Genomic DNA, 20,553 nt, shown 5'->3' with positions numbered 1-20,553 from the left:
TCTCTCTCTCTCTCTCTCTCTCTCTCTCTGTGTGTGTGTGTAAGGCTCATTTAACGTGCACTGGGGTGACAGGGCAGATGGAATGGATGGCCAGCCAACTCCAGGACAGAGAACGTGAAAGGAAAACCTGGCTGCATGAAGCACTGAGAAGACACCCAGCACAGATGGCGCGAGGGGCCCCTGCCTGCTGCCGCTGCAGAGAAGGGAGGGTCCACAGAAGGGCAGCTGTGACAAGGCAGTGAAGAGGCTTTGGGCAAAGCTGGCTGTGGGGCAAAATGAAGTCAGGCAACAACTTGAAGCCTGGACGAAACCGCCATCGTGGTCTCACGGCTTTCTTCCGGTTCAGGGCGCTAGGCTTACTTAGAAAGTAGACCATTTCGCCCTAGCCGGTGCAAAAATGAGGCCGTGCTGAGCTTTGTCAACTTAAGGGGATCTGGAATCATCGTGGAAGTGTGTGACAGAGTTTCTAGAGTAGGTTAAGAGAGGCAGGAAGACCCAGATGGGAAAAGCACCATCCCAAGGGCTTGGGGTCTCTGACTGAACAGAGAAGATAAAGTGAGCTGAGCACCAGCCCTTGTCTCTCTCTGCCTCCTGACTATGGATGCCACGTGACCAGCAGCCTCATGAGTTCCCAGTGGACTATACCCTTAAACTATAAGTCCAAGTAAACGTCTCCTGCCTTAGCTTGCTAAGGTTTTTTGTTTGTTTTTGTTTGTTTCCAGGCAATTGGTCACAGCAATAAAAACGTTACTGGATAAAAGCCCACTGGTCCCCTCATAACTGGTCTCTCCCTGGAAAGCCTCCGTAGTAGTCTCTCTCTCTGTGTGAATGTCTGTCTGTCTGTCTCTACATATGTATGTATACTTCTTTGTTTCTCTCTGTGTGTATCTGTCTATCTCTGTGTGTATGTATGTATATTTCTCTCTCTCTCTCTCTGTGTGTGTGTGTGTGTGTGTGTGTGTGTGTGTGTGGTCTTAGCTCTGTGAGGTAACTCTTCTTGCTACCTTACTAAAGAAAATCTGAGTCTGAAGCCAATCTTTGTGAGGGAGGAGAGACACAGCACAGGACACACAAACAGAGACAAAGTATCCAAAGCTTCAGAGAGAGAGAGAGAGAGAGAGAGAGAGAGAGAGAGAGAGCTAGGCTCCTTTCTACAATGACACCCTGACAATCCCTGACCTGCCTGGCTATGGAAAAAAAAGATGAAAGGCTCGTCCATCCCTTTATCAGTCTGTCAGAAAGAAGGCATGGTCCCTTCCCAGAAAGCTCAGCTGAGCATGGGGAGGTAAGCAGGAGACAGGAGGAGCAGCCCAGACTGCTGCACAAGGTTTGCACAGGCACAGCAGTATGGTTTGAAAGGCCCTCCTGGGTCCATCTCCTTCCCATATCTGCTACATCAGTTCCCTCTCCCACTTGAAGCATTGTTTTTGGATGAGGAAAGCAATCTTTCATAAGCTTCTCTGCTCACTTCCTTTGCTCCTTTGTGGCACTGCACCAGGCTCCTATCATGGGAATACAAGACCTGCCCTCCTGAGCAAACTTCCTGAGGGCAGAGCTGGAGCCAGCTCACACTCCTAGGGTGGAGCCCACCTGTCACCCAGCAACCTCTGAGGTAAAGCAGCAAGGAGGCACCCAAGGACAGGGTCAGAAGTGCTCTTAAGACTTCAGAGAAGTAGGTAATTGGAGTGCTTTTCAATGGCAGAGAGATCTTTACGTTGCTCTTCCAGGTAAATGAGAAAAGTGGCCAGGATACAGTTTTCACATGGCAGTGCTCTACTTCTCCTGGCAGGAAGGGACAGGTGACAAAACCAGCCCTGGTCTTCCTCTGTCCAAGAAGCTCATCTGTGTGCACACAGTTGAACAAGCTCAGTCGGGTTCTCTCTCAGCCTCAGCCCAAAGCTTCCCGAAACCCCAAGGTGTGTCTGACAGTGCCTTCAGCTACAATGAACACAGCCCTGTCTGCAGGCATGCCCATTCCTTTTTGCTCATCTCACCCCAAATCAGGAGAAACTCGAAACCTGACTTCCCTGAAACACTGTCTCTGAGCCATCCCGAAGCACCCCAGCTTCAGGAAAGGCAGCCCCTGTCTCCTTCGTTCCCCTAACCACGGGCATAGGGCTCCTGCCACCATTCCCAAAAGCTGCATCAGCCAATGTAACCACTGGCCTTTGGCATCACCTCCTCCAGGACATGCCAACCTGGTCCTCTCTGCTAAATGTGACACCACCGCTGTCCCTGACCATGTAGCCCTTCCGTCACTTATCACTATCTGGAATTTTTTTAAAAAGCTTTGCTTTCCTGTGGCTGTGATAAACAGCATGACTAAAAACAACGTGAGGAGGTGGGTGGCATTTCAGCTCACAAGTTCTGGTCCATTATCAAGGAAAGCTAAAGCAAAAGCTTGAAGCGAAACCATGGGAGGTCACTGCTGTCAGCCAGCTTTCTCATACAGATCAGGCCCACCTGCCTAGGGATGACGACACCCGCAGTGGGCTGCGCCCTCCTTTGCCAATTAGCAATCAAAAAGAACTGCGCCACAGGTATGCCCACAGGCCGATCTGATGGAAGCAATTCTCCCACTGAGGCTCTCTCTTCCCAGATGTGTCAAGCTGACAACCAAGTTCACCCCCACAAAGCTCCTAGCTTTTCATTCATAAAGCAGGTTAATAGCAACACACACATCGCAGAGTGGTTCAGAGCATTAGAAACCAACCCACACTGAGTGCAAGACATGGGTGGGTCATCAGAGACACTGACTTGAGTGAGAAAACTCAGAAGTTAGAACACAGGTGGTGAAATTCCACTTGTATGGAATTCTGGGATAGGCACGAGTGACCTGTGGTGACAGATACTACAAGAGCAGATGCCCATGGAGAGAAAGATGCAATTAGAACACAGGGAGGGCTGGGGAGAGGGCTGGTGGAGAAAGTCCTTGTCCAAGCCTGGAGACTGGAGTTTGATCCCTGGAGCCCACATAAGGGTTCAGGACAGAAGCCATCCCACAATGCTGTCCTCATGGCACCTCCCCAACACAATAATAATAAAATAATAATAATTTTTAACAGCATGAGAAAGCTTTCAGGGCAGCAGGAATGTGCTTTGTCTGGGTGATGTAGTTGGCATGGGTATGTTCACCAGTCAACACTCACTGATCTGTGTGCTCGAACTGGTATTTTTACTGTGTACAAACTGTAACCCAAGAAAGAAAGAAAACACACAATGACTACAGCCATGCCCTGCAGAGTGGGGAAGACAGGCCACGGGTACGATGGCAGTCCCGTAGGTGCACCACACAGTGATGTCATAGCTGCCCTAGCTTGTGTCAGTGCTGTTAAACTCAGCCATGATGAAGTCACCTACTGAAACACCCCTCTTCGTGCACGCCTGTGGCTGAGCACAGGACTGCACATAACATGTTCATGTCTGGTGCATGGGGGTGTTCATCAAGCATTAGCTATGTCATCATCAACTTGTGTGGCTCACTGGGTAGAAGCAAAGACTCAGGGCCACGTCTGCCACGTCCTCCGTCCATCCCTAGCATCTAATGCATACAGAGTTTCATGTCCACAGGGCGGTGCGTATAAGCTGAGAGAATGGGGGCTCCTGTGGTGGCCCGATGCTCCTTTGAAGCTCACGTGGGCTCACTGCTCCTCCAGTGTCTTCTCACAGCCCCTTTGTCCAGGTGGAGGGCTCCTCCCTAACCCAGCCATGTGCATTCTCCTGGTATTCCACTCCATGCTGGGGTCTGGGGTCTCCTTACTTAACACTTACACCCATGAGGGGAGAGATGAAGAGAGACTCCTTGGAGCTCAGGGCTCGTAGGGGAAGAAAGATGAGGTCCCAGCACTGAAAGGGGAAGTGAGCAGGATCTCCCATCCCTAATCCAGAAGCTAGCTCCACTGACAACTCCTTCCAAAGGCAGAATTCGTTTTCTCCAGTGGCGTCTCCGTAAGTCTATGAACCACGCTTAAGGCCAGGCCTCATGCCCAGCAGCAGATGACCAACACAAAATCAACTCAATGGTGTTTTCTGAGATTTTTTTTTAATTTTTGTCTCATAATATTTGTTAGAGCATTAAAAAAAATCTTTTGCTTATCTATTATGGTTTCCAATTTTGTGGGTGTTTTTTTTTTTTATAAGTTTGTGTGTTTCTTGTGGTTTTTCCTTTCTTTTTAATACTAGATATATATATATATTTTCTAATTTTCCTGTTTTCTAAAGAGAGGGAGAGAAAGAGGCATGAGGCTGGATGGATGAGGAGAAGGGTAGGATATGCAAGGAAGTGAGAGAGGGGAAACTGTGATCAGAATATATTGTGTGAAAAAGAACTTATTTAATTAAAAAATGATGACGTTTAAAAGACAAAGAGGTGCTTTTGGTATCAAGACAGCTTACTGCCACTGTGAGAAGCCAGGGAGTGGGTTTCAGCCACAAGGGACCCTGGGAACTACAAGGAGCTGTCAGGTCACCGCTAGGGGAAGACAAGCCCTCATAGAGCCACTACAGCTCCCCCACATCCCGGATCTCCCAAGAGGAAAGCTGCCGTCCCAGAGAGAAGGGAGAGAGAGCGGAAACCCAGCCACATGTGGGATAAGCCAAGGAGCCAGGGAGGGTTGATCTAGTGTCTGGACAATACTTTCTCATCTTCGGCCCTGCAGGGCTTCTGTGTAGATGACACGAGGCCAGAAATCAGACCCTTAGGAAGTCAGACTGAACCACATCTACAGAAGACTTGCTAGCCCTTCCACCAGGCTCTGACTCATATTCTCATGTATCAGCCCACAGCTTCTGGGGAATACTCCCTTCATTGTCTTTCACAGAGGAAAATCCGGGAACACAGGGGTCAAGGAAGCTCACCTAAAAGAGCAGAGGCCAGCTTGAACTCAAGCCACCTGCCCTCTGGTCGCACCCAACCTCAAGGTCACGCTGCCACTTTAACAATTCAAAGTTTAGAGCTACCCCACAGCCAGCTGGTTCTGTCAAAGTTCCTAAGCCCTTTCCTGTGGGGTACCTCACTCAGGAGGAGACTGTGTCCCTCTGGGGAGGCCTGCAGAAGGCAAGGCCAAATGCAAAGCATGTGTGCGGAGGACTACATGGCCTCTGGGATCCCTTCCAGCTTACGGCCATAGCGGTTTATTTTAGAACGTTCTGCCATTGAGTTATTAGCAGAACTGTTGGCTCCCACTCCAAAGTGCAATTCTGCTTCCTCTGACTCACAGAGACAGAAATACTCAAAGATGGTACTGTGTAGGGTTTGGCCAGTCTAAGCACATGCCCCACCCCTCTGCTGCTACCAGCGAGTGGACAGGCAGCCCTGGTCCTCGAGGTTGAGGGCTAACTGAAGATACTGGCTAGAAAGACAAAATCATAGGCCAGACAGAGTGTCCCAGGCTTTGGATGGCTGGTGCTTACAGGAAACGGGAACGTTTATATAGCACGTCCACTGACAGGGATGGTCGTGGCCAAAGGCAAACAGTCCTTGGGTTAGGGTTTGGATCACCCCAACGCAGTCAGAACGCCCCAGGAAGCTCTCAGCTCCCCAGCCAAGGCCTGCACTCTGGAACTCTGTGCTAAAGAAGAATACGACAGAGAATGCAGGGAGCATCCCTGGGCATGCAGCCTCCCCAACAAAGATCCATCTGTCACTCCTGAAGAACGAGGCCCCAGGAGCAAGAGCCCGGCATCTCACCTGAGGAGGACTACACTGTCGGACAGGAAGGCACCGATGGTGACATCTGAGGACGAGAAGGCACAGACTCAGAACCTTGTGGAAACCAGCCCCAGATGCCCTTTGGCACAGTGCCACAGTGATGGAGGCCCAGCCTTGGGGTCGGAGAGCCTTCCCACTGCTGCTGTCTGGCTGTGTAATGACTTTACAAGAATTACAGTCACATTGTCCTAAGTGGCAGCCAACCACATGTGGCCCCCAGGCCTGGAAAGGGAGCTGGGCATGTAAAATACAGAGCAGGTTTTGAAGACCTAAGTTTTAAAAACTAACTCATTAATAACTTTTACAATAGTTGCATACTAAAATGATAAAATGTTGGCTACATTGGACCATACTTCATTAAAATTCATTTCATCTTGTTTGTGTATATTTTTCCGTAATTACTAGCATATACTATTATACATATATGGCCATAATTATTTAATTATTTAGGCAGATATTATTTTATTGGTATGTATAATATATTTGATGGCTCATTTTTTTAGTGATTTGAAAACATACATACATACATACATATATATATACATATATATATATGTATATATACATATATATATATATATTTTTTTTTTTGGCCAAGAATTTGGGTGTTCTTAATAAGACTTTGTATAAAGGAGTCTCTTATCTTAGCTGAAGCATTTGAAGCCCAGCCCTGGGCAAACGGTCTCATTCTGCTCTGACAATAACCACTGTTGACTAAACCCCCAAACTATCTTATCTCACACACCTATCTTCACTTATCTGGCATGGTTTTGAGGAAAACACTCACCAGGATAGCCATTTCCATCCATATCAATGCCCCCTGATATGGACTGCCCGAACATCTGCAGGGTCGGATTTATCTTCCTCCCAGACAGTTTCTGAAAGAGACAACAGAAAACCAGAGGCACGGGAGGACAAGTGAGAACTGGGACTGTTCAAACTCAGGTTCCTCAGGGCACCAGGTCTGAAGTTGTTGGAAGAGAAGAAAATGCTGGTAGAATTTGGCCAGAGGGTCTGTGGCAGGTACTTGAAGATCGCACACCTCCTTATTATTGCTTGCCTTGGCCAGATGTCATCATTTAAAACTTTGCCTGGGTTTGTTGCCAACTAAATGTCTATTAGGTACTAACTATTTCACCTGCCTCTCCTACGATGGACAGGCCACTAACACACCCAGCTGGAAAGACAGCCGTGTGGAACTTCCCCTCCATCCCTCGAATTGGGAGGTCTATAGACTCTGAGCTTCATAGGTTGACCTAGTAAGTTTAAAACTGCAGGGTGCTGAGCCTCCTAAAAAACCCAGGGAGGAGATCTGCCGTGTCTCCTGAAAGGCATTCCACACTCACGACTCCACTAGCATGCCACATTTTACACACCGCTAACGTCATCACAACAGATGGCCTCACGCAAGAATATTTGTAGGTCTGGGAAACCTGGTAAAGCATTTGACTTGAGAGCTGGCTCCAGCATCTACATAAAGAGCCAGATATGGCTGAATGTGCTTGCAAAGCCAGTGCTGGGGAGCCAGGGACAGGGGTGTCTCTGACTAGTCACTGGCTAGACTTCAGGTCTTCCTTAACCGGGGTCTGTGAGACCCTGAGACAAACGCTGTGGAGAGTGTTGCTGGGAATGACACCTGAAATTGTCGTCTAGCTTCATACACATAGGTCCACATGCACATACACATTTGAAAAAAAAGAACACAGGACTGGAGAGGTTGGCCAATGGTTAGAGCACACCGCTTCTGCAGAGGCTCCAAGTTTGGTCTCCAGGGCCCACATTTGGAGGCAACTATCTGTAACTCCAGTTCTAGGTGATCCGACACCCTCTTCTGCCTCCTCAGTCTCTGCATTCACTGCACATGCACACACACACACACACACACACACACAGAGCATAATTAAAAACAAAAAGATATGCCGACAAAAGGATGGTTGCCACACAGCCAGCCCTGGGCCCTCAAAGCTACCCCTTCACATTTGTACAGCACGGTTCCTTTCACAGGGGCCAGCCGTCTTGAGCCAGAAAGTCTCACTTTCTGAGATCAGATCAGTTCCCACTTTCTCCCACCTGCAGTGTCCTCATCAGCTCTTTCTTTGTGGCTGTGATAAAAACACTGACCAAAAGCAACCTGGGGAGGAAAGAGTTTTTATTTTTGCTTTGGTTTTCTATTTACAGGTTACAGTCCATCATGGAGGGAAATCGAGGCAGGCCCTCGAGGCAAGAGCTTGAAGCAGGAACCACGAGGGTCACTGCTTACTGGTTTGCTCCCTCTGGCTTGCTCGGCTAGCTTCCTAATACAGACGAGGCCCTCTGATGAGGGATGGCACCACCACAGCGGGCTGAGCTCTCCTACAGTAACAGCAACATAGAAAACACATGCCAATATGCCGGTAGGCTAAGCTGATGGAGGTAATTCTTCAGCCAAGTCCCTCTTCCCACAGGACTCTAGGTCTGTATCAAGTTGATACCTGAAACTATACCCGTCTCTTCATGGATGACAAGAGCATGCTTTACTTCACATCACGGAGTGACGTGCACAACAGAACCAAGCTCACAGACATTCGGGGGCACGCTCTGCCTCTCTTTCTTCATGCTTGTCTCTACCCCAGCATATAGTGGGGAAGCCCCGGTGGAGCCGAAGCGTCCACGGGCTCCACTGAGGGAAATAGGATGTCCCCGCCCTCGGCAGCTGATAACTAGAAGGACCCGTCCCAGCGATGATCCAAGAGGGCTGCTTGCCATCTTTTGTTAGGGCAACCAACGGGAAATGTGTGCACATCAAAGGGTGGCTCAGAGCTGCAGAAACTGCCTGTCAGCAGGCTCGGCCACAGATTCCCGCTCGGCTCTGTCTAAACCAACGTGTGTGTGGATCTGGGTAAAAGGCGCACCTCGACACTGCTCCTCTCGGCTCTGGAGGCCTAGAGCTTGAGAAGCAGCTTGCTGTGGGTTCTTGTTTCTCGGGTATACTGTGGCTGGGCCTCAGGGAGAGTAAGGGGTGGTCCATTTGGCGGGTGGTGATGCAGGCCGCTGACATCTGCAGGCCATTATGCTCTGAAGCCGGGAAGATAAGTCTACACGGTGCTAATAACTCTAAATGGAAACCAGGAACTGTGGGAAACCTCCGTTTGACCAGGTTTATACGCTGTGTCTGTTGGGGCCGGGGAGAGATCACAGAGGCCGCGACGACATGCCCAGGGGGCTCTCGGGCTGAGAAAGGCATCTATGGATCTTAAAATCAACACTTTTCATTGTGAGCTCAAGGAGACGGCAGGAGTTACAGAGTAATGTGGGAGGAGTCCAGGCTCTGATCTCACAATTTCTCCAGCAGAAATAATACTAGCTGGGGCCAAAGGAAAGCAATCTCCTTGCCTAGATTCGTTTCTGATTTCTTCCTCCAGTTCTTGCACACAATGCCCGCTCTGTCCAGGATCCAGGCCCGGAAGAACCTATCATTAATGGATTGTTTTTTTACCTTTTAAATCATTGGCCTTATCATATACGTATTAGAGAGCTTAGAAAAGTATAATCATAGCTGTTCCTCTCTTTCTCATTCTCTCTCCACCCTTTTATTTAAAGAGCCCCAAACCACTTCTTTCTGTGACGGCTAAGCGAGCCAGCATGCGTGCTGACAAAGGCACCGTTTCCAGCTGCCAATCACGGCTTCCTACTAGCTGCTTCACACTAACCACAAACGCGCACTACAGATTTCTGAAAGGATTCCACCCAGCAACCAAACAAAACACTGGAGAGCCACACCAGAGGGCGGAGGGGCAGGGGCTCCTGCAGGTGGCCCCTCTGTGTGGTGAGCTTCTGAGGTCCAGGCACAAGCTGCCAGGAGGATGTGTGAGGAGTGACCCTTACCCCACCCCCCACCTGAGGATGGGTTCCTTAGATGACTCTCAACTCATCATGGGAGACACAGCAACCCCGACTGAGATCATGCAGGCCGCACTCTGGGTTTTAAGCCTCTGAGAAGTTGTCTGAATCACCGAAAGTTTGTTGTTTCCATGGCTACTTGTATCTAATGACAAGAGAGCAGTCTGTGTGGATGGACGCCCTACGAAGTGTATGTACTTTGGGGCAACACAAGTCTGTATCTGTGCATTTCCCATGGGACTTCCTTGGGCCTCTTTCCAAAACGTAGCTGAGAAAGGTGTCTACTCCAGACAGAGTCAATACCCTCTGTGGGGCACAACAGAAAGACAATGGCTGATAAGGGTATCCGTCTCATTCGGCCGTTGTGAGGATTCATGGTAAAGAAATGACAGGCTCTCTGGAGATGGCTCTTCCTCCTCACCATGTGTCTAAGTATCTTTCAAGCCCTGAGGTAAGGGGTATGCAGAGAGAGCCAGCCTCATAGGCAGCAAGCCCCCAACTTCCCGCCCACAGTTGCTTCACAAACAGTTATAAATGTGGATGCTGTGTCTGCAGGGCTGTGTTCAGTGAGTGAGAGCACTTACTGCAGAACATGAAGAGCCTCAGCAGTCACATAGAACACCAGGCGTGCCTCACGAGCCTGTGTTGGGGTGGGGACAGGAGAATGGCTGGGCCTCGACGGACACCAGCCTAGCTGCAGTTGTCTCAAGGGAGAGAAGCAGAGCAGGGACACCTGACCCTCCTCTGGCTTCTGTGTGTACCACACACGTGCACATAGTCCAAACACATACCACACACTCACACACGTGTGTACACACATTCACACGTGTAGACACACACAAGTAAATAAATTAATAATAAAAGGAAAAGAAACCGCACCCTTAGTTACGCGTGCCTCTTCAAATACAAACCTTGGCTCACGTGGACTGGGCGAGCCAAGATGATCCCTGCTTGGTGCCACTTTGCGTGGGTGGGGCATCACACTCCTGAGACAACCACACACACCCGAGGCCCTGGGCGCCATTAAGATGGACACGTAAGTGGTGGAGAGATGGAAGAGAAAGAGAAGCGGAAAGATGTGGGCACGACGGAGAGAGGCAGAACTGGAGACTTGAGGGTAGTGAGGAACAACCCGATGTGAGTAGCAGGTGATGCCACCTAAGGCCATGGAGAGGTCCTGGCCCATGCTGCCGTGAGGGCCATGTCTGGGTCCATGGCCCTGAAGCAGTGGGGATCCATTACCACCAAAGGCCAGGCAGACATCCCTGGTTTGGGCTGCCTGGGGGCCATGCAGAGCTGGCCCCTCCCTTCACCTAGGCATCATGGGAGAGCTTGCTCTTGAGGTGGAGAAGCTGACCCTAAGGCAGGAGAGCAGGAGAGCTGACCCTGGCCCTTGCCAGCTACAGCACTTGGGAAAACGGAACTTCAGAGCACTTGGCACCTGGCCCAGGAAGCATACTAGAGCTGGTTGTGGGGGTTGTGGGTAAGCCAACCTGAGGTTGTGAGTACCACTTGTCTGCCATGCACTGGCATAGGCATGAGAGAGATGCCCTAACCCCTTTGCCCCTCTTCACTGCAGGCAGGAGAGCTGGCCCTGGGGTCCTGAGAACAGGAGAGCTGGCCCCACCCCCCAATGGCTGTAGCACTGGGAGAGCAGCTCTGCCCCTCACCTGGGCACCACAGTAGAGCTAGCCCTGGCGATGGGGGTTACAGGTGAGCCAGTCCCGAAGGCATGAGAGCTGGAGAGTGGGAGAGATGGCCTCCCCCCTTGCCAGGCTTTGGCATTGGGTGAACTAGCCAGGACAGTGCTGGAGAGCTCGCTCTGGTGGTGTGGGTGCAGGAGAGCTGGTGGGCTGACCAGATTAGATACCACCCAAGCCCACATCTAGGGTTTGGGGTTGGCCCACTTAACATCTCCATCTATGAACGCCTGGAGCATGTGAAGAGGCCTGTCCTGCAGACCCAAAGCTGCAGAGTCTCCATGACACAATAGGGCAACAATAGGATATCTGTGAGGATCCAGTATTGATAATGTAACAGAAGCCAGAGGCCAAAACCAGACCAGTGACTCATTGCAGTGAACACTTGAAAGACGTGTGGGCAAAAGGGTGCACTGTGGGACACACTGTGACACACTGCAGCTTCTATACAAGGTTCTTTTTTTTTATTTTGGTGGAGGAGGATGAAAGGGTGGAGGGTAGACATGAAGGGACAGGGAGGTGAGTGGGATTGGGGTGCATGTCGTGCAATTTACAAAGAATCAATAAAAAGTTAAATTTAAAAAGTACAAACCTTGGGCTGGACAGAGTTCAGCCCTAAAAACACAAATCTATATGTGTACAGGTGTGAACAGGAAGTAATTAACACACAAGTGTGTTCAATTACAAATATTTGCTGTCTGAAAGGTTTTTGTTTCTTAGTGAAGGGTTTTATAGCCTCACTGAGGATGACCGTAAGCTTCTGATCTTTCTGCACTCTGAGTGCTGGGATTTCAGGCGTGTGACACCACGCATGGTTTATGGGGTGCTGAGGATGGAACCCAGGAGCTCAGGCATGCTCAGCAAGCACTCCACAGACTGACTGCAGACTGACTACAGGGTGTCTTGATGTGTGTTCTTTTCTATCCCTGACCCAATAGGGGAGAGACACAAACCGTTCTACACACACCCATAGATATCCTGACCGAACTTCTGTTGAGAGCCTGACTTCCTTGTTTCCCATGGGCTGGGCTTGATACCGTCAGCAAGACTGAGTGAGCACCATGCTTACAAGGCAAAAATAAAGAGCTCGCCACTTCCATGTTTCCAAGTCTGGGATGTGAAACCGGGGCTCTGATTAGCTTTGGTTTTGATACCAAGTCTGACAACAGCCCATGATGACTTTCAGGCCCTCTGTGGGTCCCTGTGTCTCTAGCTGACATTTTAAAATGTGTTCCTCAGAGGCCTGGGGACAAGGCTCAGTTGGTAGCCTGTTTGCCTGGCATAAGCAAAGCCCTGTTAAATTCCTAGCACCACATAAGATGGAGTACTGTGTCACACAGTAATCCTAGCAATTTAAGGGTGAAGGTAGGAGAATCAGAAGATGAATGACATCCTTAACTACCTAGTAACTTTGAGAGCAGACTGAGCTGCACACGACACTGTCCAAAAGCAGTTAAACATTAAAAAGAAATTTAATTCCACTGGCTTAGTACACAGGTGGTTTGCCAAAGCTGCCAACAAAAAGAGGAAGTTGCACACACACACACACACACACACACACACACACACACACACACCCTCTCCTGAGACAGGTTATCTCTCTGTAACCTTGGTTATCCTGGACTTGCTTTGTAGACCAGGTTGGCCTTGAACAGAGATCCGCCTGCCTCTGCCCCTCCAAGGGCTGGGATCACAGGTGTGCGCCACTGCACTTGGCTTTCTCTTTTTGAATAGATAGCTGTGGGTATCAGCAAGTGGCTCAGCAGGTTTGCCATAAAGCCTGACCACCCTGAGTTCCCTGGAACTCACATGGTGCAACAAAACCATCTCCCACAAGCTGTCCTCTGACCTCCATATGCATGAGAGTGTACACATCACAAACACACATACACACACAGTAAAATAAATGCATTTAAAAGAAATATTTTTAAATAAATAGTTATTATTTATTCTAGATGAGGATTTTGATGTTGGGGCTGGAGAGATAGAACAGCAGTTAGGAGTCGCAGAGGACTGGGGTTCAGTTCCCAGCACCTGCTTCTGCTTACGGCCACCTGTAACTCCAGTTCAGACTCTAGCACCCTCTTCTGACCTCTGTAGGCATTGCACGCATGTGCACACACCCCCAACATATACATGCAATTAAAAATAACAAAATAGTTGAAGAAAGGTAAACAGATATTCTTTTAGGTATGCAGGATGTATCCTCAAATGTGGGTAAATTTGGGGGTCTAACAATTTTTTCTGGTTTTAATAAAACAGTATTAATTAATTGCTTGTCTCTTTCACTAATGAAAAGTGTGAAAGGAAAGCCCAAGTGTTGTCATCCTCATTCCCATAGCACGGTGCACAGTGGAGCCTCTATAATACGTTCATACCACATACATACATACATACATACATACATACATACATACATACATAACACATACATACATACATTCAGTGGAGCCTCTATAATACATTCATACCACATACATACATACATACATACATACATACATACATACATAACACATACATACATACATTCAGTGGAGCCTCTATAATACATTCATACCACATAAATACATACATACATAACACATACATACATACATTCATAACACACATACATACATAACACACATACATACGTAACACATACATACACATACACAGTCATCATGGCTCCTCCCACCACTTACCATTGAGTACTGGGGCACAATCCCATTGGCATCACCATGGTAGATATAGACTGCACCAGCAAAGCCATCCTCCTTAGGTGCCCCGACAGCCACATCTGAGGGGAAAGCGTGAGTTAGAACAGCCGTGTGGGGTCATATCAGCGTGGCCTTCTCCATTCCAGTCATCAAGTCTACATTCCCTGATTTCACAACCTCTCCACCATTCACCATCCAAACACTGAATCAGGCAAATGGTGTCCGAACACTAAAGACGTGGAAAGTTACTAAGGATGAGAACAGTTTACTCCCAAGAAAGTGCCTCTTCTCCTCCTCAGAGAAAAGGACCCTGGAGCGATCCATAAGAGAGCCACAGCTGAACATGACCCATCCTAACCCCCGTCTGTCAGCATTCTCCAGTCAGTGAGAACGTCAACTTTATTTTAGGTAAAGGAAATGGTGAAAGTGGCATTCATTCCACATGTACACCAACATTATTCTCACAAATGACAGCTCCTGGAACAAAGCCTGACTCTTCCTTCCGCTCCTCCCCTGACTTCTAATAAGTCATATGTCTGTTAAAGTGAGATCAAGTGTGAGGGGCGAGTGTTCCCGTGACCTCGCCATGACAGTCCTCTCACTGAGTGAAGCCACCTGTGGCCAATGATGTGACGTATTGAAGGGGTGTGGCCTAAGAATGAGCCGCATCCCTGCCCTGCAGAAGCGGCTCCTAATGTCTGTGTGCTCCACACACAGTGAGGGGAAGAGGTGCCAAAAGACCACAGAGAGAAGCCAAAAGGCTATGAGGGTACCATTGTCCAAGAAGAGATGGACAGTAGGTACAAACCCACCCATTCTTCTGACACACATACACAACTAGGCTGACATTTTCGGGGGAGAAAATACTTATTCTCTCCTTATTCATTTCCCCAACAACAGGACAGAGAGTCCCAGGTGCCCCTCCAGCACATCAACTTCCTGTCCAGTGTCTTGCTGAAACCTGTGTCCTTGAATGCTTGAGCCTCCCACCCCAGAGTCAAACATTCTATGATGGGCAGGAGCCCGAAGACAAGCCCCAGAGGCCGCTACAAACACACAGTGCAGGAGCGGAGCTGATGAGAATGGATTGTGCAGAAGCCGTATTCTGGTGCCCCGCCCCTCTCTGAGAGTGCCCCTTTCTACCCAGGAGAACTGCTGTACCTTCAGGGCTGAGACAGGAAATACAGGAGCCAGACACAAACTCAGCATGTCGAGCACCTGGAGGGACCCCGTGCCCCAGAGAGGACTCACTCACCTGGGAACCCGTCATCATCCAGATCCCCCAGGCTGGCGATGCTCTCCCCAAAGTGGGCATTGTAGGCGCCATCTCCAGTCAGGGTTAGCTGCTCCTCAAGGGCTCCCTGGGAAACAGGATGGAGGGGGGACAAAGAGAAGGGGGCCAAAAAGCACAATGAAAACTCAGAGCTCAGAACGACACCCTCTTAGGGTACAACCATGCACAGGAAACAGCTGGCAGAACCACAGGAAGCCAACTATCTCTCCTCATAGCAAAATACGGCCTTTCACCTACGCAACGAGAGAGTCTGAAAATAGCCCGAGACACATTTTAGAAGAAAGGTAATGGTAGGCGGACCAATGGCTGAGCCCCACCTGGCCAAGTCCAGACAGGCAAGCCTACCCTCTCCTTAGCCCCACACTGTCTTTCTTCTCAGCTTTCTGTACAGCCTAACTCTTCTCCAAACTTGGTTTTTGTTTTCTTTGAGGCAATGTCCCACGGTGTAGCTCTGGCTAGTCTCTGTGTAGATCAGGCCGGCTTCAAACTCAGGCATTCTCCTGCCTCTGCCTTTTGAATACTAGGGTTAAAGGCGTGAGCCACAACATCTGGTCCAGCACCGTTTTAAGGTACAACAGAGAGAGAGAGACTGCCATCTCTGCTCCCTTCCATAATTCCTTTTAGACCACCCTGGGGTTTTCTAAATCATAAGGAGGGGGTCTCTGAGGGCCTCCTTTCAGAGCAAATGAGCTGCATTCGTCTATAAAGAAAATTCATGTGCTGGTCCAGGACCAGGGTCCTAGATCAAGTTCTGGAGGAGAGGGGATGGGCTCCAGGTGGAACGGCCTCACCAGCACATCAGCGTCCTGTCCAGGGCCTTGATGAAACCCGTGTCCGTGCACGCTTGAGCCTCCCACCCAGAATGTCAACTTGAGATCACAGCCTCTCCTGTCTTTTCCTCAGGGCTGGCCTTGAATAAATCTATTTATTCCTTAAATTCCCAACTCTGGTTGTTGGTAGAGAGGTGAAGGGTAGGGTCCTTAGATTCTGGTAACCAAAGAAGTGTCCATTTTTCTATTTTTCCCTTCTCTTGTGCCCTTTCCTACAAGTGTCTGAGGTTTTGCACAAAACAGGCATTAGTAACCTTGTCAGAGGTCCAGGTTCAATACCCAGGACCCCTGGGTGAGGGCTACATCATATGTGGCTCAGAGATTCCTGGGCAAACACTGAGCTGGCATAACTGTGTATGGCAGCAGAAACCATCCAAGAATGTCCATGGTCCCCATGAATCGCTGACAAACAAATCCCAGGACATTAGAACCCCTGGTGTCTGCAAGCTTCAGAATCTTTAAACCTTCCCTTGTATGGAGGCATTCTGGTGCTACTGTACACTCAGAGCCCACCGCAACAGGGGCTGCCTTTTGTTGTGACATAAAGATATGATGATTTGATTTCTTGAAACCCCCACCTCAAAATACAAAAACTGCTGTCCCTTGGTGTCTAGGAATATTGGAGGACCCCATCATACCCCATCATACTAAAACTTTAGGCATTCGATTCCTTACATAAAATAGTACAGTGTTTGCACAGAAACTATGGGTGCCCTCTCCTAGCCTTAAACCATGTCTAGATCTCACAATGTCTAATATAATGCAAATGATATGCAAATAGGATTTACTTCATTTAGAGAACAATGGCAAGGAAAATCTAAACATGCTCAGTAGGACACAGTGGATTTTTTTGTCCCCACATGTTCAATCTGTGGATGGTTAAATCCACGCACCAGCATGCTCAGATGGCCAGCTCTGTAATTCTTCCTGTGAGTGTGGTGAGGGAAATCCAAAGTGTTTCTGCAGAGTAAGGGACATTGTTGACAGCCCTCGGCCAGTTCATCCCCTGCTCTGTGCTGAGCTAGGTAAGGGTCCACCACCTCACCCCTCAACCCGCAGTGAGCCTCCTTCTCTTGGGAGCGCAGGCTCAGGTCAATTGACCTTTCCACTCCATCCCTGCTCCTTCCTCAAGATTCCTCACAGACAACCTCAATCCATCTCTCCAATAGATCATATAAACTCTCAGAGGCGGTGCAGCCTAGAGAGAAAGCCAACTTGCTGAGGCTCAAATCCAGCCTCTCTAGGCTTTAGCTGTGAGCTGTGAGACAAGTGAGTTAACCTCTGAACGATGGATCCTTACTACCACGTGTCTATCGAACTGACATCACTTATAGGGAGCAGGAAAACCCTAAAGCCCCTGGGCCCCACACTTGGAAGCATCACACTGTGTACTTTTGTCCACTAATGGATCATTAACCCTTTCCATGCAGGACCCAAGGCTTCATCTCCTCTGGGTAGCACGGCCCAAGCACACTTCACTCCCAGCGGGGCCCAGTGGATGCTCATCCCTATGGGGTATCCCTCCCCAACACCCACCTCCCTGTTGCCCCATAGTGTACTCACACTTCCTTTGTTGAGGTAGACGGTGACCTGCCCCTCATCTCTGATCTCAGAAAACATGGGGGCCCCCACAAGCAGGTCAGAGAGGCCGTCCATGTTCAGGTCAACTGCGCACAAGGAGGAGCCGAAGTAAGAGCCCATCTGCAACCAAGTCCAGTCACGACAACCTGTTCAGAGTCTGTCCTTACAGGCCAGGGCCCTCGCCTCATTAGCCCACCAGCTTAGGGAGTATACGTCCGAAGCCCCTCAGAAGCTGTGTCGGCCGAGGGACGGTGACATACCCAAGTCCGAGGACCTTCCAGTCAACTGGAGACCACAGCTAGCCGGGGGCAGCCCTCTCAGGGGCACGTAGACAGGCCAGTCCCCACAGAATGACACATGTTTATATATGTGCCACACACACACATTTGACTAGGCAAAGCAAGTAGGAACATAAAATCTCACAACACAAACAGGTAGGAAAGTACAACAGGGCGGGTTTGTACAGGCTCTCTGTGAATCAGAGTGTAATCAATACCTGTTACTTCTTCCCAGTCTTGGTGTGTGTGTGTATGTCATGGCGTGGTGCATGTTCATGTGAATACAAGAACACACATGTGCAAGTCCACACGTGTGCAGGTCCATATGCACTTCTCCTCCTCCCCAGTGCTGAGAGTACAAGAGCATGCTACACTCTCAGCTTTTTCACATGCGTTCTGAGGACCCAAGGATCACACTTGGGCAACAAGACTCTAAAATCAACAGAGCCATCCCCTAGCCCAGGGTCTGGTGGTTTAGACCCCTCATCTCAAACTCGAAGGCCAAAGGCCCGGGCTTTTGCCTGGAGGGAACAAGTGAAAGAAAAACAAGCAGCTCAAGCGTGCTTTCAGGTGGGAAGTGGTGTCTGAGTTGTGACAGCGAGTGGTGGGGCTGCCCCAGCCTGGAGCTCACGGCCCAGCTGAAGCAGCAGCCCCACCCAGCTGTGGCTGACATCACCAGGACAGCTGCTCCCAGCACACCAGCCTTTCCGTTTCCAAGAGATCTAAATTTTGACTTTAAGTACCAAATGCTGGCAACGTGTTAATTTTTTTTTAGACTGATTGCTATAGGATTGGTGGCCCAGGGCTGCAACCCCAAGTACTTAGAAGGCTGAAGAAGGAGTACCCCAAGTTCAAGGCCACCCTAGAAAGCTTAGCAAGACCCTTCCTCAAAAGTAAAGGAGTGGCTGGAGGGGTGGCTCAGTGGTTACGTGCGCACACCATTCTCACAGAGGTCCTGAGTTCTGCTCCCTGCACCTACACTGAGCAGCTTACAACTGCCTTGACCTCCAGTTCCAGGGGCATGTGATGTCACCGGCTCTCATGGTACCTTCACTTACATGCAAACACTCACACACATGCACACAGAGTTTAAAATTGTAAAAAAACAGTAAGTCTTTTTAAAGTAAAAATCACAAAAGAGCTAAGGATACAGCCCAGAGATCCTGGGCTATAGAGATCCTAGGCTAATATCCAGTTCTGGGTTAAATAAGTAAATAAGCAAACGCTGTGTGTGCCAAACAGGAGCATGCAATGTTGTGCCCTCCCTGAAGGGCTGCAGGTTTGGAACGTCTTCTAACAAGACGTACGGTTGCTTTTAAGTGAATGCTTTCAGCTAGAAGGGCCCAGAATTTTCTCTTGCTTGTGAGACTCGCTGGCAGGTGACCTTGGGGAGTTTGAGAGAGGCGAGAGTGCTTCAATCAACTTCCTGAGGTTACCACTGGCCCTGAGGGCCTTGGGGATGCTGCTTACAAACCCAGGCAAGGCCAGAAGAGCAAAGCCAACAGCTGTTCTCTTGGGCTGAGCCCCTGGGGTGATTGGCTTAATCCCAGGGAGCTATTATCTTCATGGGTGTCCGATCAAAAGTCCTTCAGGTTTTTAAATGCAGACAACTTTACCCACTGAGGTAAGCTGATAACACTTTGACATGTCAAGAACACATTTTTGGAAGCAGAGTTCCTTAAGCAGATATCCTCAGTAGCTTGGAGTGTGTCTGTATTCACATCTGAGCCACAAGCTTAGTACAGACTCTTGAGTTTACTGTTGTAAGGTGTCAACTCAAGAAACAGCAGACCATTTTTTTAATTGTTTTTTTTCTTTCTTACTGAAAGTGAGCCAGGATACCAGACAATTTGAACCAAAGTGGAGCCAAACAAAAACAGAAGTGGGCGGGTGGCTTTCTGAGTGGGAGCCTTCTGTTGTACATGTAGCCCTGGACAAAAGGGCAAAGCTACGGGGAAGTCATGTCCTTCCATGAGATAGTGGAACAGTCAGAGAGCTGAGACTCTCTTCTAGCAATAAGCAGAACAAGCCAACAGAAGGGGAAGGCCCTACATCAGGTCGGATAGATGATGGCGACATACAGGCAGCTGAAGGTGCCGGTGAAGGCGATGTCTCAGTGACTCCAGAGCAGGGTGAAGGCTCTGCAGAGAGGAGCCCCAAGGAAAGGAAAAGGAGGGGTCTGAGGAGCTGGCTCCGGCAGTAAAGTACTGCTGTGCAAGCATGAAGACCCGAGCCTGAGCAGCCATAACTCTGGTGCCGAGGAAGAGACTCAGGATCCCTGGAGCTCACACTCAGGGCAGCCAGCCCAACTGAGGGCCTCTCAAAAATAAGGTAGAGAGTGGCTAAGGAAGGCAGATGCACACATACACATGGAAAAACACAGGTGTGCGTGTCCACATGACCACACACACAACTTCACCTTCCCACAAATCCCCCCTACACACACATACAAATCCCCCTACATACACACACAACCCCCCACAAACTCCCCCTACACATACACACACATGCACATATACACACAGAGAAGGAAGGAAGGAAAGAAGGGAAGGAAGGAGGAAGGAAGAAAGGAAGGGAAG

At 49.3% G+C, this 20,553-nt stretch overlaps 1 protein-coding gene across 1 annotated transcript in view; it reads right to left on the bottom strand.

Annotated features, from left to right (window-relative positions):
- Positions 1-20,553, bottom strand: part of Itga9 (integrin subunit alpha 9) — a 268,798-nt gene that overhangs the window by 194,262 nt on the left and 53,983 nt on the right. The window contains exons 11-15 of the mRNA XM_055601549.1: positions 17,679-17,816; positions 15,247-15,352; positions 13,977-14,071; positions 6,498-6,588; positions 5,690-5,735 (exon numbers count right to left, since the gene is read on the bottom strand). Coding sequence (XP_055457524.1) covers positions 5,690-5,735; positions 6,498-6,588; positions 13,977-14,071; positions 15,247-15,352; positions 17,679-17,816 — 476 coding nt within the window. The remainder of the gene's footprint in view (positions 1-5,689; positions 5,736-6,497; positions 6,589-13,976; positions 14,072-15,246; positions 15,353-17,678; positions 17,817-20,553) is intronic.

Source organism: Psammomys obesus, unplaced genomic scaffold (genome assembly GCF_907164565.1).
Source record: "Psammomys obesus unplaced genomic scaffold, mPsaObe1.curated_primary_1811, whole genome shotgun sequence".
Classification (NCBI taxonomy): domain Eukaryota; kingdom Metazoa; phylum Chordata; class Mammalia; order Rodentia; family Muridae; genus Psammomys; species Psammomys obesus.
Note: the sequence above shows the minus strand (reverse complement) of the source record. Positions and strands in the feature narration are given on the sequence as shown.